This window comes from Drosophila nasuta, chromosome 3 (genome assembly GCF_023558535.2).
Source record: "Drosophila nasuta strain 15112-1781.00 chromosome 3, ASM2355853v1, whole genome shotgun sequence".
NCBI classification, from domain to species: domain Eukaryota; kingdom Metazoa; phylum Arthropoda; class Insecta; order Diptera; family Drosophilidae; genus Drosophila; species Drosophila nasuta.
The window spans coordinates 12,763,881-12,780,006 of NC_083457.1; the positions used below are offsets into that span (position 1 = coordinate 12,763,881).

Here is a 16,126-nt window from a genome sequence, read left to right on the forward strand (position 1 = left end):
ATATTGTTTTTGTTATTTATTTTATTGGCCGCGATATTAATCCAACACGTTTTTGTCATTATTGCCACAGGCATTTAAGCAAAAAAAAAAATGATATTTTTTAAGCACTGACTACTTTTTAATGCATTGGTTGTCCTTCTGTATTGTTGTAATTTATATTATTTTTCCAGCATCGTGTAATTTGCATATTAATATCAGAGCGAAAGCATTGTTATTCATATTCATATTCATATTCATTTTTCAGCATTGCATAAATACCAAAGTAATCACACACATATTAACTAAAAATGCGGGATTATGCTATATACTCTGCATATATAAGAACGCATTGGAAAGTTCAAAGCCCCCCGAATAAGTTGCCGCGAGTAGCTCAAATAGGTTTTATACTTCTTCTTTTTTGTGTACATTTTTAGACCACAATTTCTTTCAAACAAGAAAAAGCAATTTTACGACCATCTGATTGAAAAACCGGTTAAATTATGATTCGCTTTATTGAGTCATTTACATTAACCGAATCCAAATGAGCTTGGGAAGCTGTTCACTGTATGTTATTTGGTTTCTGTTTCTGTTTCCTTTAAAGTCGCCTCCAAAAACGATTCATTAATCATTTTGTCGGCAAAATTTAATTTGAAAATATACGCATGCAATAAATTTAACAACATTTCCTACGAATCGAAAACGAAGCAAATTGCAAAATTGAAATGAAACTGATTATTAAACGCATACGTAATGAGCTAATGTTATTAACTATTAATGTTACGCCAATGTTATTGTGCTGTTAAAGCTACTGTTAGTGTTAATAGACAAAGCATATAACCACAAATAAACCAACACATTTAGGTACTTGATAACTATTTTACATCTGAAAAACAAACAAATTTTCTTTAATAAATATGTGTTTATTAAAAGCACATGAAATGAGCCATTTGTCCTTTTTTGTTACACGAATGTTATTGCGCTGTTAAGACGAGTGCAAATGTTAATAGAGAGAGCATGAAACACCAATTTAACTAATATACATATTTAAATGTTATCCAACTATTTGCCAGACTGTTTCCAAGACAGTTTTCTTAAAAACAATCGTTGACACAAGATTATTAAGCGCCGATGCTAATGTTATTGAGCTGTTAAGGTGTCTGTTCATAATAATGGACAGAGCATAAAACCACAACATATTTAAATGATTGACAACTATTTTCTAGACTGTATTCAAGAGAATATTATAAAAAATAAACCTAATTCCTGAACAAATAATGTTATTAACGATTAATGTTTTCTTAATGTTACGCTTATGTTATTGCGCTGTTAAAGCGACTGTTAATGTTAATAGACATCGCACAAAAAGCACATATTCAAATGGTTGGCAACTATTTTCTAAAGGCAGTTTGATTGGCACTATTTTCATAGTCTATTGAAGTTCTTTTTATACGTAGCAGCCGCAGTGGCACAGAGGCAGCTTCATGTTGCATGTACATGTCCAGTAAACATTTTCTAATAGTTCACGTTCAGAGATGCTGTCCAAAAGGGGGCGGAGTATGTGTGTGTGTGAGTGTGGCATGCAACACACGGCTGACAGACTCGGCTATAACCGCAGCACAAAGTTCACGTTCCAGCAACAACAAACTGTATTTTTTTTTTTTCCTCGTTGCCGTTGTTGTTGTTGTTGACGCATATTGTAGTAAACTCGCCGGCTAAGCACTTGTAGCAGAAACGTGAGGCGATTAAGGAAACGCTCAAGTTGTTTGCGCATACTTTTAACACAGAATGCTGCATAGAGGTGTCCAGAGTAGAGTGTCCTTGCTCCTGGCTCTTCTTGCTCCTGTACAGTCTATTGACTAAGCCATATGCACGTTGCTGTCGCTTCCTTAAAAAATGCAGCAGCTGCTTTAGAGACTCGTTTATATTTCTATGTATGTGCTTAAATGTAGTCGTGTGTGTGTGTGTGTGTGTGGTTTAAGCCATAAATTAAGCGAAAAGCCACAAACACAACACAGAACACCGAAAACAAAAAAAATATAAAGAGAGAGCTTAAAACTATACAAAATAAAATGTCAACTATAAATTTTCATGGCCGAATAAAGTTGCTTAGTTTGTGTTTGGCCACATGCAATGAAAAATTGTTATTTTTATTGATTTAGTGAAATTAATTGCATTCGAATTTGATCACAATTTATGCGCTCACACTCGTCCAGCTGTGAAGTCCCAAATGCCCCAAAGTGCAGCACGTTTCCCACTCCTCCGTTCCACGCCGCTGCATCAACGAACTTCGCCCCGTTTCCTCCGATTTTTGTCAGTTCATTTGTTGACTCAGCGTTGCGAGCAGATGCTCTCGTAGTTCTATTTTTAAATTGTCTCTGAAAGAGAACAGAACTCTGTCTGCCTGTCAGTTGCCCTTTGTTTTTTTTTCGGCTCGGCCACGCCCCTGCTGTGTGAAGAGTGTAGAGTTGCTCATTATTGATAGAATGACTTCATTAGGTAGACGGAAACGGACAAAAGGTGACGAGTCAGGTAGCAGCCACAGTCTCTATAGAGTTCTATCGAAGTCGAGAAACTTGTTAGTTTTTTGTGTTGTACAATGTGAAGGGGAACTGTCTGACAATTATAATATGATATGATGACTATCTATAGTTCAAGAAACAATAAATAAAACAGATCAAAGAAGCCGTTTAGCAAAGGCACCAAAGAAATTGCACTGCTTAGCTAGACATTTATTTGTGATCTGCAATTGCACTGCTTGCACAGTTGCGCATGCACTGCAAGTAACGGGGTGCATTTCAAACTGTTGCACAAATGCTTGACCCAATAAAACGCAAGCGATAAGCTGAACTGTGTAGGCGTTATCCAAACACTGACCACGCACAAAACACTAATGTTGTACTTACTGTGAGTGTGTGTATGTGTGAGTGTGTGTGTGTGTGTTGGAGTTCGCGCAATTAAAACTCAGTGACACGTTTTCAGTAAAGTACTACTCAAGCTTTTGTGTTTGTCGCTGTGTGTGGCGCGGGGTCGACTTTTATGAGAGTCACATGTTACGCAGCGCACACACATAATGAAAGTTCCTTGCCACAAATTGAGTAACGAAGTGTACAGGCGTTGCCCCGCACCATGTTCCTGCTTGCCACCGAGGTTGACAAGCTGTGCTAAAGCAGCAGCGAACGCGTCGCCAACTGGCGTTAATGCAATGTCAAAAGCTGTTAGCTCAAAAGCTGAGAACGCACGGCAGAAAAGCTGCTTTCTCCCTCTTTCCCCTCTCTCTAGGGGGTAACACTAAATGTCACTGTATGTGTGCGTGTGTGAGTGTGTCCTTGTTGGTTACTCTGTCCCAGTTGCGCTTTGATCAGCCTCTTTGCTGTATTCAGTCCGGCCCAAAGTGTGTTAACGAAAACTTTGCAACAGGAGCAGAGCAGAGCAGAGCGCTTACAAAATTGAGTTTCAATCCGAACACCTGACGCAAAAATTAATAATGTTAGCAGCAGCAACAGCCAAGTTGTGGGTGTGGACACAGGACACAGCAAAGGACAAAAGCCATCATTAAAAAGTATGTTTTAAAGTCCTTTTTGCTCAACTCAACTCAACTCAACTCGAACTAATAAGCGACAGCAAAATCACGTTTCTTTCCAACAACTTTGACGCTACAATTTATGAGCGAAATAAGTAGTTGCAACTATAGTACTTACCAAGTACACTTGCCACTTGCTACTTGCCACTGCTTTGTGTGTGTCTTGGCGCTTCCCCCCACAATGCAGCTGTTTTGAACCGAGTTCCATTGTCATCGTGAAAATGGTCATTAAAACTGTGTCACGAAGGCACAAAAGATGTGCTTTAAACTATATTCTTAAGTATAGTCAAATAATTAGAATTATATTGTTATAAATATTAATATGAAATAAGGAACAAGAAACCTACAAACGAGTGTGCTCGACTATGAGATAACCGCTATGTATTTTGAATAACGGTTAAACAGTGTGTTTTTATGATTAAAATATACGAAATCAATGTACTGAAAAAAAAATGAAATATACCACAGACTATGTTTAGTATATTGATATAATATAACATTTAAATAATACCATATTTTCAACTAAAGCAATCAAGAACCGTTTGTAGCTGATATATTTGGTATATCGATATACTACTGCATTTAAAATATACCGGATCATCAACTAAAGCAATCAATACTTCTTTGCAGTATCTATATTTGGTATATCAATATACTAGTCCATTTAAAATATACCATTTTTTCAACTAAAGCAATCAAGACTCGTTTGCAGCTGATATATTTAGTATATCGATATACTACTGCATTTAAAATATACCAGATCATCAACTAAAGCAATCAATACTTCTTTGCGGTAAATTTGATATATCAATATACTAGTCCATTTAAAATATACCAAATTGTCAATTAAAACAACCATGAGCCGTTTGCAGCAGCAGTTTATTCTTGAATAATTTCTTTGATTTTTATCTGACCGCAATCAAATTTCCAAACTCATAGTTTTCTTGAAATCTTCACTGCATATATAAACTTAATACATCATACAGCATTTCTCTGTGTCTTTTCGTTGCATTCGCTGTGCTTTTCTTTATCGCGCATTCGCTTTTCATATTTACAAATCATTAAGCTGAAAACTTTTCTGAATAAAACGCTTGCCAAAGTTTCGCAACATTTGATTGATAAACTCTCAACCAGCAGCGACTCAGAACAAAAAGCAATTCCGGTTGCGGCTGATAAAAAGACGGGGAGGAAAAAGAGAGCAGAGAGCAGAGAATGAATATGGGATAATTTATCAGTAGAGCAGAAAGTCAAACGAGAATCTATTAAATACTCATAATGCAGCTGATTCAATTACAGCAGTAACAGTTACAACTAACTAGTGCAATTAATTATGTAATGTTAAATGCAAAATGCAAACTGAATGACATTAATTGCACATTAGAAGTTAGGGGAAAAGCCAACTTAATGCTTTTGCCAAGAGAGTTTGTCATGTTTTGTTGGTCGTTAGTGAAATTCAATTATTTAAACGAAAATGCCAGATGAAATGTGTGTGTGTGTGTGTGTGCAAGTAATTGCACAACACATACCCAACAAACAGTCAAGAGACTGAGAGAGCGACAGAGACAAACAAGTCACTTAATATTAATTTGCATTTGTAATTTTGACAGTAGCTCCTGCGAATGCATTTCGCATTTGCATATGGATTCGAAAAGAGAGAGAGAGAGAGAGTCAAGAGTATTAGTTTTTGGTCACTTGAATTGCATTACATTATGAACAAATTAATTTTAGGAAATGTGCAGAAATTTGTTGCTAGCAAATTGCAACGTTTGAATTGTTAATCAAATGCAGGCAAGATGTGGCAAGGTTTGAGAGACAGAGAAAGAGAGAGAGAGTGAGAGTCTCGGGAGTAAACTCTTAATGCTTTTAATTATGCAAAAGTTGCAGTTAGCATATCATCCGCATACTTAAGTGCTCATTTTGCCACCGCAAAATGTAGCAAGCTCTGTGTGTTTTCTGCATTCGCTCAACTAACTAACTGCTCTAGGTAACCCAAGAGTTGTTGTTGCATGCAACAAAAAAAACAAAACTTCAAATTGTTAGTGCTCGTTTATGGCGCTCGAAATGGACACACTCTCTGTGTGTGTGTGTGTGTGTGTCTGCCACGCCACAAAAACCTGCACACACATGTGCCACGCTGCCACGTGATGCTGCCCCCAAGCTCGCTTTCATTCTCTTCTCTGCTGCGGGCTCATCAAATGAAGTTGCTGCCGCTCGTTGCATGCAAGTAAAACACCAAAAATGAAACGGTTGCCGCATTTGTTGCGTTTTTGTTGCCTGCTTTTGGGCGCAAGCTCCACTCAATGTCCTTTGCATGCTCCTTCGACTCCTCCCGCCGTCGTTGCAAGCTAGCGCATAAATGCTTTTCAGCTGCTTTTTGTTGTTGGCAATGCTGCTGCTGCTGCTGCTGCTTTTTATGACGACTGTTTTTGCATTTGCTATTTGGCAACAAAATGAACTCAACTGCTGCTGTGTCCCCCGCTGTTTGCCCCACGATCCGAGCGTTGTCGACAGCTATAAAACGAACTAAATAGAGTTGAAAATGTTTCGCACTCTGCAGGCGAAAATGACTGCAGCAACTTTAATGCGCGCTGCAGTTGCAATATTGATGCCAACACAAAAATGCATGAAGCGCGGCTTAAAGATCAGCTTGCGACACAGCTGTGTGTGTGTATGTATATGTGTGTGGCAAGTGCTGCTGCGTTTTAATTATTTTTACATGCAATTTCTCAGCAAATGAAATGGCAACCACTTGAAAGCGGTCGGGACAGTCTGTAGACTACTGCCAACTTGCAACAGCCAAGTTGCAACTTGCTCTGCTCTGCTCTGCTCCACTGGGGCCGCAGGCCACGAATCAGCGCACAAGTGTGGATAACAACACGCCTAGACATCAGACGTCTAGACAGTTTTCGAGTGCTTTATGCTGACGTAGTTGCACACACACACAAACACACACACACACAGCGAGAGAGAATTGCGGCAGGAAGAGGAAACCATTGCTCATAATTAGCCAGGAAAATAATGGGAAATTTGCATAGATGCGACGTCATCGTCAACTGGGATTACCGAATGAACCTAAGACTAAGACTGAGACTGAAAATATATATTTGGCGAATGTCTTTGGCAAACACGCATGAATTATGCACAAATACTTCTTGGTAAATATTATAACCAAGTTTAGAAACTTGTCTAATTTATGCCTGGCAACAATAAATTCTTTGCAATTCAAACTAAAACTCCACTTCTAACTTCTCTTCTGACAAATTTCTCACACAAAAGAGAACAAGTAGGAAAGTTAAGTGTGCTCGACTGTGAGATACTCGCTACCCACTTTCAATAAATTCCAAACACTACGGAACTATTCTTAAAATATACTAAAATATACCGAAGCAAAATTCAATATATAGTATATTGATTGATAGCCAAATCAACTAAGACCCGTAGGAATAATAGTATTATTTTTAAAATATAGCAAATAACATACCACAAAAATACTAAAATATACCCAAGACTATATTTGGTATATCGTTGCAATACTTCATTCGATATATACCATAGAGCACAAAATATACCAGATTGCCAGCCAAACATAATACCACAAAAATTCATTCGATTTATATCATAGAGTACAATATATACCAGATTGTGAGCCAAACATAATACCACAAAAATACTAAAATATACCGAATGTCATAATTAGTATATCGCTGAAATACTACATTCGATATATACCATAGATCACAAAATATACCAGATTGTCAGGCAAAGCAGCTAAAATCCAACACAGAAGAATTTCCTTAAATATCCTTCTACCCTATGGGTAGCGGGTATAAAAAGTTAATCTTTTGAACTGTTTTACATAGCTCTTGCTGCAGTTAACCTTCATCACATGTGGCAGCTTACCTTTCATTTGCTTTGGCTGTTTGTGGCAGCTATATGGGATGCTTAAAGCTCTAGGAAAGGGGCGGACGGGTAATTGTGACATTTCAAAGGATTTCAAATGTCCTGCTGCCACCAGAGCTCTGAATCGAAAGCCCGAAGGCATGCGTCTGAGGTGGGCTTGCAATATGTTTACTGCATTTGAGTCTCGTTATTTCTTTTGTATTTGATTCGATAATAACGCTTTTCAAAATGACATTTTTCCGTCATTTCCGAGGGGAGCTAACGAAATTGATTTGACAGCGAGAGGCAAGAGGACAACCGACATCAGACTTCAGACTTGAGAATGTCGGTCGGTCGTAAAGACGCACGCATATTTATGAAGCGCATAAAAATTATTGACATATATGGAGTCATAAATACGAGTACTTCTCTTACTTACGCATACAGAGCTTCTCTCTCTCTTTGTATATCCATAATAAAAATATAAAAAAACGAAATGAAAGAAAAGTCCCCCGAAAATCTAAAGTAGGAATTGCCGAACAACAACAAAAAAAAAGAAAAAAGCGAGTAAAAATGTTTGGATGCCATAAAATTGCGCGCTTTCAAAGGCAGCTCGTAAATGCAATTTGATTTTGATTGGACTTGGATTAAAAGCAAATAAACCAGACGTTGATGTCGATGTCGACGTCGATGGCAAGTTTTTGAAGGTTGCTAAAGCACATTTACGACTGCTTTTTGGCTTAAAATTTGATGGCATTTCCCATATTCGCTGCGAGTTCGAAATGTCGCATGCAACAGCTTTCCAACTTGCAGCAATCAAATGCAACTAAATACTCACTGCTGACAGCTATCAATACGCTGTTGAAATTGTTGTCGCCCTTCCGGCGCAAACCAGAATACATATGCCTACGATTAGCTTCCGTTCAATTTGTAATTTATTATCGCTCCCAGGATAGCATCGAGAACGAAGAAGAGATGGAGGTATAGACAGAGACAGAGACAGTTAGTCTCTGGTTTCCGCAGCACTCGTAACAATTTATGCTGTCGCCCCGTTCTGCATGTAAATAAACATTGCAGACTTGCCTACCATCATCATCCTTCCAATATCCCTACAACATTTATGGCCATATCTCTCTCTGTCTCTGCGATACATATATAATATTTTTATAGACTGCTGTACGCGTATTTATGCTGTGTGTGAGAGACAATTGTAGACTGACAATGGAACTAGCAAATTGGCATCGTAAATATGCCACAGATCGTTTGGCATTGCAAAGATGTTCTCTCGTTCGTTTGTTCCCCCCTTAATAAGCCCAATAAACATTTACAGTTTTCGTGCACATAAATTTGACTACAAGCAATGCGAGCAAATGTTGGCATATTGATACAGACCCAATTAATGCGTAAATGTCTGTACACTCGGAAAAAAAACAGAACAATCTGAGCTATAAATACTATTTTTAAATCAATCCCGTTTCTTGAACAAATGATAAATAAATTTTCTCACTTTTAGGTTGAATTTTTATTGAAAGAACAACATTCTTAAATATAGAACAGTATATATTATATTAAATTAACTATTTATTAACAACCTACAAAAAAAGAATGAAAGTATTTTATTTAACAAATTCTTGTGAATTGTCAAGCTAACCACAACGAATTTTGCAATTCCTTTTCTATAATCGTTGGTCCTAAAGACAGTATAATAATTAGAGATGATGTTCACTATTCTGCAAACTTTGAAATACTGAAAACTGAAAGAATAAAACTATTTGAGCATTTTTATAAGAATATTGTATATTTATAAAAGTAAATATGATAATAAAAGAACATAATATTTTTAACCAATATAAAACAACATAATTTATCAAGAATTTTAAAAGTAACATTTCGTACTTAAACCAAAATTCTTGTTTAACACCGCAAATTCTTGACTCCTAAACAGTACTTTATATATCTCTCAGTGTACGTATTTTGGCATATTTATGCAGACTGCTTTTATAGTCATGTTTTGCTTATTTTTTTGGTAAACTACTTATCCCTACTGGCGCCTGAAATGTACAAGAAACACTACAAATTAGTTGAACTAACTAAATTTGACTAGCTAACTAGGTTTAACAGCAGTTGCTTTAACCTACTTCCCTTCGTTAAGTTAAAAACTCAATTTGCTAGCTGCACAAACTTTGCTCAACTTATGTGCTTCATTAGGCTCTAAAAGCGCAACTTGCCTTCCCAGCTGGCATTTGACACCTTAAGCTAGCTCGTCTTAAGTGCAATTTGAAGCTTATTCATTAGCCTTTAGACAAATCGGGAATATGTTTTAAAGCTTAAAGTCACAAAACTCAACACAAAACGGAAAAGCGGCCAACAACTAACTGAAAAGAAAAACAAGAAGCAAGAAAAAAAAAATAAAGAAAATGAAGCGGGCATGAAAAAAAATGTAAAAAAGCAAAACTACAAAATGCGGAAAAAGTTCGACAGCAAGCGGCAAACAAATACGAGTACATATACTATACATATATATACGTATATGTGTGTGTGTGTGTGTGTATAGGAAGGAGAGTACAAGGCAGCGGGTACAATAACAATTCAAGCGTATACAAGTCGACTTCCGGTTTGGCAAGGACATTTACCCGAATTGTGCGCAATATATGCAAAAACACACACACACTCACATGCATATATGCATATGTAGATGCTACATTGTTGTAGTTGTTTCCCGTTGGCAAACAAAAGACGCAGATTCCTTTTTTTTCGGAGTTTTTTGTGCTTTTCCTTTATTGACGCTGCTACTTTTGGCCGGGCCTTGGCTTCGGTGTTTGCTTTTGTCCAAAATGTTCTTTAAATCGGAAATCAAAAATAGCTGCACTTGTGGCCGAAGAGTGAAGCCGTCGGAGTGGGGGGATAACAGCGATGAAAGGGGCATTTGCATTTTCCATTGTTGTATGCGAGAGTTAGTCATACACACACACACACACCGACAGATATATTCTTCGATATGTGGAAATGTTTTTTGTTAAGAATGCGGATTTGAGTTTGTTTTTATTTTGATGCGACATATCTTGTGTTTTGGGGTCAACTGAATGCTGAATACATTTCATTACTTAGCATGCGAGACAAGATTATAAAGCATTTTTGCCATTGTTAAGCCTGACAGCATTATGACTTCAATTAAATGTGCTTTCATTTGAGAATAGAGCTTGAATTCTTGGCACTTTGCAGACTCTTCAATAATCGCATAAATGCCAAGAGATGTCAGAAAATTAATTGCTTGACATATCGATATCGACATGTAGAGTTTACTGTCTGACAATCACATTAAATGACAATGCTTCAGTAGTGTGTGTGTGCGAGTGTATGTGTGTGGTCAGGCACTCTAAGCAAATATTAATTAGTTTAATTAAGTAAATGCATGTTCAGCGTTCTCTCAGGCTCAGCGCAAACAACGCGCAGACAGCGCGACGTCAATGAAATTAACATAATAAGTATACGCAACACACACACACACACACACACATCCACACGCAAAGCACACACACGCACATCACATGCTTAAATATAATTAACAAGGCTTTATTATTTATTCCCATATTACAGCAGCAAATTGATTGGATATGTCAGCAGTTGTCGCCTATTCAAATCAAAATCCAACTCACAACTCTTTGTAGCATACTTTTGTGCGTTTTTCAGTAAAGTTTTATCAGTCTCAAATATGTCATGCTGCTCTATTGATTGTACTGCTTTGATTGCTTAAGAATAATATAGAAGCAGAAATGAAATCAGTCTCTGACTTTAAGGAGAGTAAAGCTTAAGCAGTTAAATGGTTGTGTCACAGTTTTCTATGAAAAGCCAAACTATGATTTTTTCGTAACATACTTTTGGGCGTTTCCGAGTTGATTTTCAACAGTCTCAAATATTGTTTCTAATATATTGCTTGTACTGATTTAATGGCTTAATAAATATATTGAAAAATTGAAATCAGTCTCTGATTTTATAGAAAAGTTGATACTCATTACTTTTCGCCTATTCAAATTAAAATCCAACTATTTTTGTAGCATACTTTTGTGCGTTTTTAGTTTATTTTTAAATTTTCTTATTTGTTAACTCTTATATTGCCTCTACTCCTTCAATTGCTTAATAAATCTAAACAAGCAAAAAATTAAATCAGTCTCTCTAGCAACGCATACTCCCAAAAGTTCCCAAATTGAAATACGATCTAAAGTTTCTTTGTCCAGTTTGCAGCGCAGTTCTTTACATTAGTCAGTGCACTTTTTGCCCCCCTCCTCGCTGTCTCTAAATGTGTCTATGTATGCGTGTGTGTATTTGTGTTGGTCAAAGTTAAAAGTAAATAAACAACATTTAAAGCTTGCACTTTGGCTACATTTGCCGACGTCGCCGGCGATAGTGTCCGGCAAAGAGAAATGTCAAAATGTCATTTGATTGAAATGGGATATCTCACTCGCATGCTTCGTCTCTATCTCCCATTCTCTCTCTGTCTCATTCTCTGTGATGTTTGTCTTTGTGTGTGGCCTGCCTCCTCCTGCTGTTGTCTCTCCTTCTTGCTGTGCACTGTGTTTGCGTTTTGTCAACGTCTGTGCATAAACTTTGTTGACAGGCGCTCATTTGTGTCGGACATTGGACTGGGACTGCGAATGGGAATGGGAATGAAGTAGAACTTGAATTTTTGGGTGATATGTGTGTTTATGTGAGTGTGTGTATGTGTGGCCAGTCAGCTAGCTCTCACTTAAGAAAATTTGTTGTCCAAATATTGAATATGGAATTAAGCTAACTAACGCTTATTTGCTGTGTATTAAATGGTGACTTCTCGTTCTCTCTTACTTACAGATCATGTGCGCGAATTCACATGCGGCAAGCTCTATTACCGCACCTTCCATATGAACGAGGAGCGCGACTCGCTTTATGTGGGCGCCATGTAAGTAGAGCGATTAAAATAAATCCAACTCAACTATAAAATCAATGTCTATCCATTTGCAGGGGATCGTGTATTCCGTTTGAATTTGCAGAATATTTCGTCGTCGTATTGTGATGTAAGTATGCATGCATTAAACTGTAACAAACTGACAACAATACAGAAAACAGCAAGCCAACTACTGCTGTGTGTACTGCGGCAATAACAATAAGGATACAAGTATAATCCTAGCATTTGCTTTTAGGCTAAGCTCCCACGAGTTTCGTTTCAAACGCAGCTTGTTGAGTGGTTGCTATTGTTCTTGTTGTTGCTGCTGCTGTTTTTTGTTGCTCTCTCTTGTTGTTGTGCACAATTCCCCAGGCCACAAATCTAACAACGAGCAGCAGCAGCAGCAGCAGCACATAAAACGTGTAGCACGCTTTTAGGCAAACAAGCTTTGCCACGCTGCGGCATATTTTTAAAAATTCATTACGCGCCTTCCACACGAAAATTGTCCATATCTCCGGGAGCGTGTGGGTGTGTGTGTTAGTGTGTGTGTAGTTGCCAAATAGCCGCCACTGGCTTAAGCCTGTCCTTTTAGCCATTGCTGTTGATGTTGTTGTTGTTGTTGTTGTTGTCGGACGTTGTCAACACACAACAACAACACCAACAACCGCAACCAGAACAGAAGCTTAGCCACCTTTTAGGCGTGCATCAAATGCGATGCCACAAATCTTCAATTCCCCGAAGTAAACGAGTGAAAAATATCTGTTTTAGTTACGCAACCCAAACCCAATTCAACCAGAGCTAAAACTCGTCCCTGTCCACCTACATACAACGAACAACAAAGCATAAGTAACAAAAAAAGGGCAAGGCAAGGCAAGGCATGGAAAAAAACATATTTAATATGCGCTCTGGGGGCTGCATTATGGGCATTCCGCTTTCGAGTTTTGGCCATGGCCATGCACACGAGCCCAGATTCCACTCTCCACTGCCATGCTCCTCCACGTGGTAATGGCTGAGTACCGCATAATTTATGTACACTGAGAGAAAAACAATCAACTATTCAAAGCTGTAGTGGGACACACAACTGAATGTTTCAATGCTTTTCAAACCGACCATTTACAAGGATTACTCTCTCTTATCCTGTCCCATTTATTATGCGTATTAATAAAATATAAGCTGTAGTTCAGTTTAGCAGCAGCTGCTTTACTTTTAAGTTTCGTACGAATCTTTGACTATTTTAAATCGTAAATTTAGACTCATGATTAGAAAATGAAGTTTTTAGGTCAAATTTTGACAGCTAAAAGTGAAAGCAAACAGCAGGAAAATCAATTAGTAAAAGCTTTTTTTGCAGTAGTTGTTCTATTTCTTATTACAGATTATATTTCATAGAGAAAATATTTAAATAAGTTAATAATTATTTAGAAAAATCTCATGGGCAAACTTATTTTTGTTCAATTAGCGCAGCTCATGTAGTAAATTGATTGAAGTTGTTTAAGTTCTAAAAAAAATATGTAACTTACATCTCTGAATGTCCTTTGTAGTAAGAACATCAATAAGTTAAGCCGCTTTGTAGTCAACAGTTGTTAAATTTTCTATATCATCAATATCATGGAAAATTATATTTTTGTTTAATTAGCAGAGCTCTAAATGATTCTGGAATGTTTTTGTTGTGTAGTTTACTTTATTTATTTAATTTGCACAGCAATTTAGTTCATTTTGGCAAATACAAGAAAAAATTACTAGTTAAAATTGTAAATTAATTAATTTCGTTTCGTGTTTGCCTTCATTGAAGTAGTTAGAAGGTTAAATCACATATAAAGATCTTAAAATTACATGTGGGCAATTCTCAAAGAAAGGTAAACCACGACCGAAAAAAAAAATCTTCACATTCATCGTATTTTTTTGTATAATGTCATAAAGAAATATCCAAATTTTCATAATACAATGGATCCGTAGCATATCTCCGTTGTTTTTATAAAAAAATTTGCCTGCAAACTGAAAAAATGTAATTTTTTCACATTTAGCTACTTTTATATGCATTTTTTTGATTAATTATTTCACAAGAAAAACATAAGATATGTTTGCATTTTTTCTACCAAATCTCTTAATAGCAATCCAATAATAAGATAAAAAATGCAAAGTGAGCGAAAAAATGTTCAATTAACTGTTAATTTTTATTTTGCTTCCTATCTATGTTCAAATCGTACGTTCGCGACCGAAAACATCATTTTATTGTAATTGCTTCGCACTAAGTGCAAGCAGGTGAATGAAACTTCGCGTGTTAAGTTATTTTGGTATATATATTTTAAATATAAAAAATCGTTGGGGTTACTCAAACCAATCTTTTTTTATTGATTGTCAAAGTAGCGTACGTTCGCGACCTTACCTATAAGCATATGTCGATTTTTACTAGCGTCGCATGGATTTAAAAAAAATTTTTTTTTTGTTTTTGTTTTTGAAAACTATGTCGTTTGCAGTTACTTATTACTTGTTAGTTATTACTTATTATTTATTACATTTTTTCTTGCTATTAATAAATTTCAGTACATATTTCATATTTAATAAAAATGTATTTTTTTGCTTTTAAATGTTATTAGACGCATTTAATTGAGTTAAATCCGTTTGTTTTTATGAAATATGAAGTTATTAATAAAAAAAAGTTGTGGTAAAAATAAAAATTTAATAAAAAAAACCTCATGGAAAAATCGTACGTTCGCGACCGTACGTTCGCGACCGGAACTTAATTAAATTAAAAATAAATAAATGGAGATATTTTCTTGGGAGTAGACTTAATAGAAAGCTACATGATTCTACTTTAAAAGTAAAGTCATTTCTTTAAAGTATTCCGTCTCAATTCGCAGAGTTTTGCATTTTACTGCATTAAGCCAAATTCGACTTCCATTTTGCGTACGTTCGCGACCGCATGTTTTTTGACAATATTATGAAAATTAAAAATCGATAAGCCCCATAATTTACATTAAGCAAAGAGCTAAACAAATGCTATCGAAGAGTAAAAAAAAAGTTTCAGGAAACGTTTGTTTTCGATGTTATTTTTTGAATTAATCTCGTACGAACGTACGTTCGCGACTTTGAGAAATGCCCATGTACATATGTACTAAAAATGTTGTGAATTTTTGTTTTTAAGGAATATGTACAAATGATTTCAGCTTTAAACAAGACAATTAAAATTGTTTAGCAAAGATATATGTACATTAAAAATACAGGTAAAAGAGTACTTATATTATGTATAAACATTATTTGCTGTTTGCTTCATTGAATTAGTTAGAGAGTTAAAACAAATATTGTTCTCTGAATAATACATCTATATTAATATAATATACATATGCAAATTATTATTACTTCTTAAAGAAGATAATTACAATTGATTGTCGAATCGAAGTCCCCCGCAGCCAGTACTCACTTTTCCTTAAAATTAAATGTAGTATTTAATACTATATTTAATATAATAAATGAATAAATAAAAGTGATTTACAAAAAAATATCTCTAAGCATCCTTTTCCCTTTGCCTTTGTTCTTCGATTTGTGCATAATATAGTCTTTATCTTAATAAGATATTCATATTTTGCGCAGTGTGAAAAATATGCTTCGGTCTACGAAGGTGTGAATACATATTTGGTGTGTGCGATTGTGTGTCTTTTGTGAGTAATTCAACATAAACGTCGAACTTGCGAGTTATCGAAACTTGTGAGAGTCGATAACACGAAACATTCGGTATATATAGCCATATATACACTTGCCAAGCAAGTGCTATA

The 16,126-nt window shown here is 36.1% G+C and overlaps 1 protein-coding gene across 2 annotated transcripts in view; it reads left to right on the plus strand.

Moving 5' to 3' along the window:
- The window catches only part of LOC132789708 (semaphorin-2A), a 51,884-nt gene that overhangs the window by 25,790 nt on the left and 9,968 nt on the right, over positions 1-16,126 (plus strand). For both annotated transcript variants that reach the window (XM_060797921.1, XM_060797922.1), the window contains exons 3-4: positions 12,284-12,371; positions 12,435-12,486. In XM_060797921.1, coding sequence (XP_060653904.1) covers positions 12,284-12,371; positions 12,435-12,486 — 140 coding nt within the window. The remainder of the gene's footprint in view (positions 1-12,283; positions 12,372-12,434; positions 12,487-16,126) is intronic.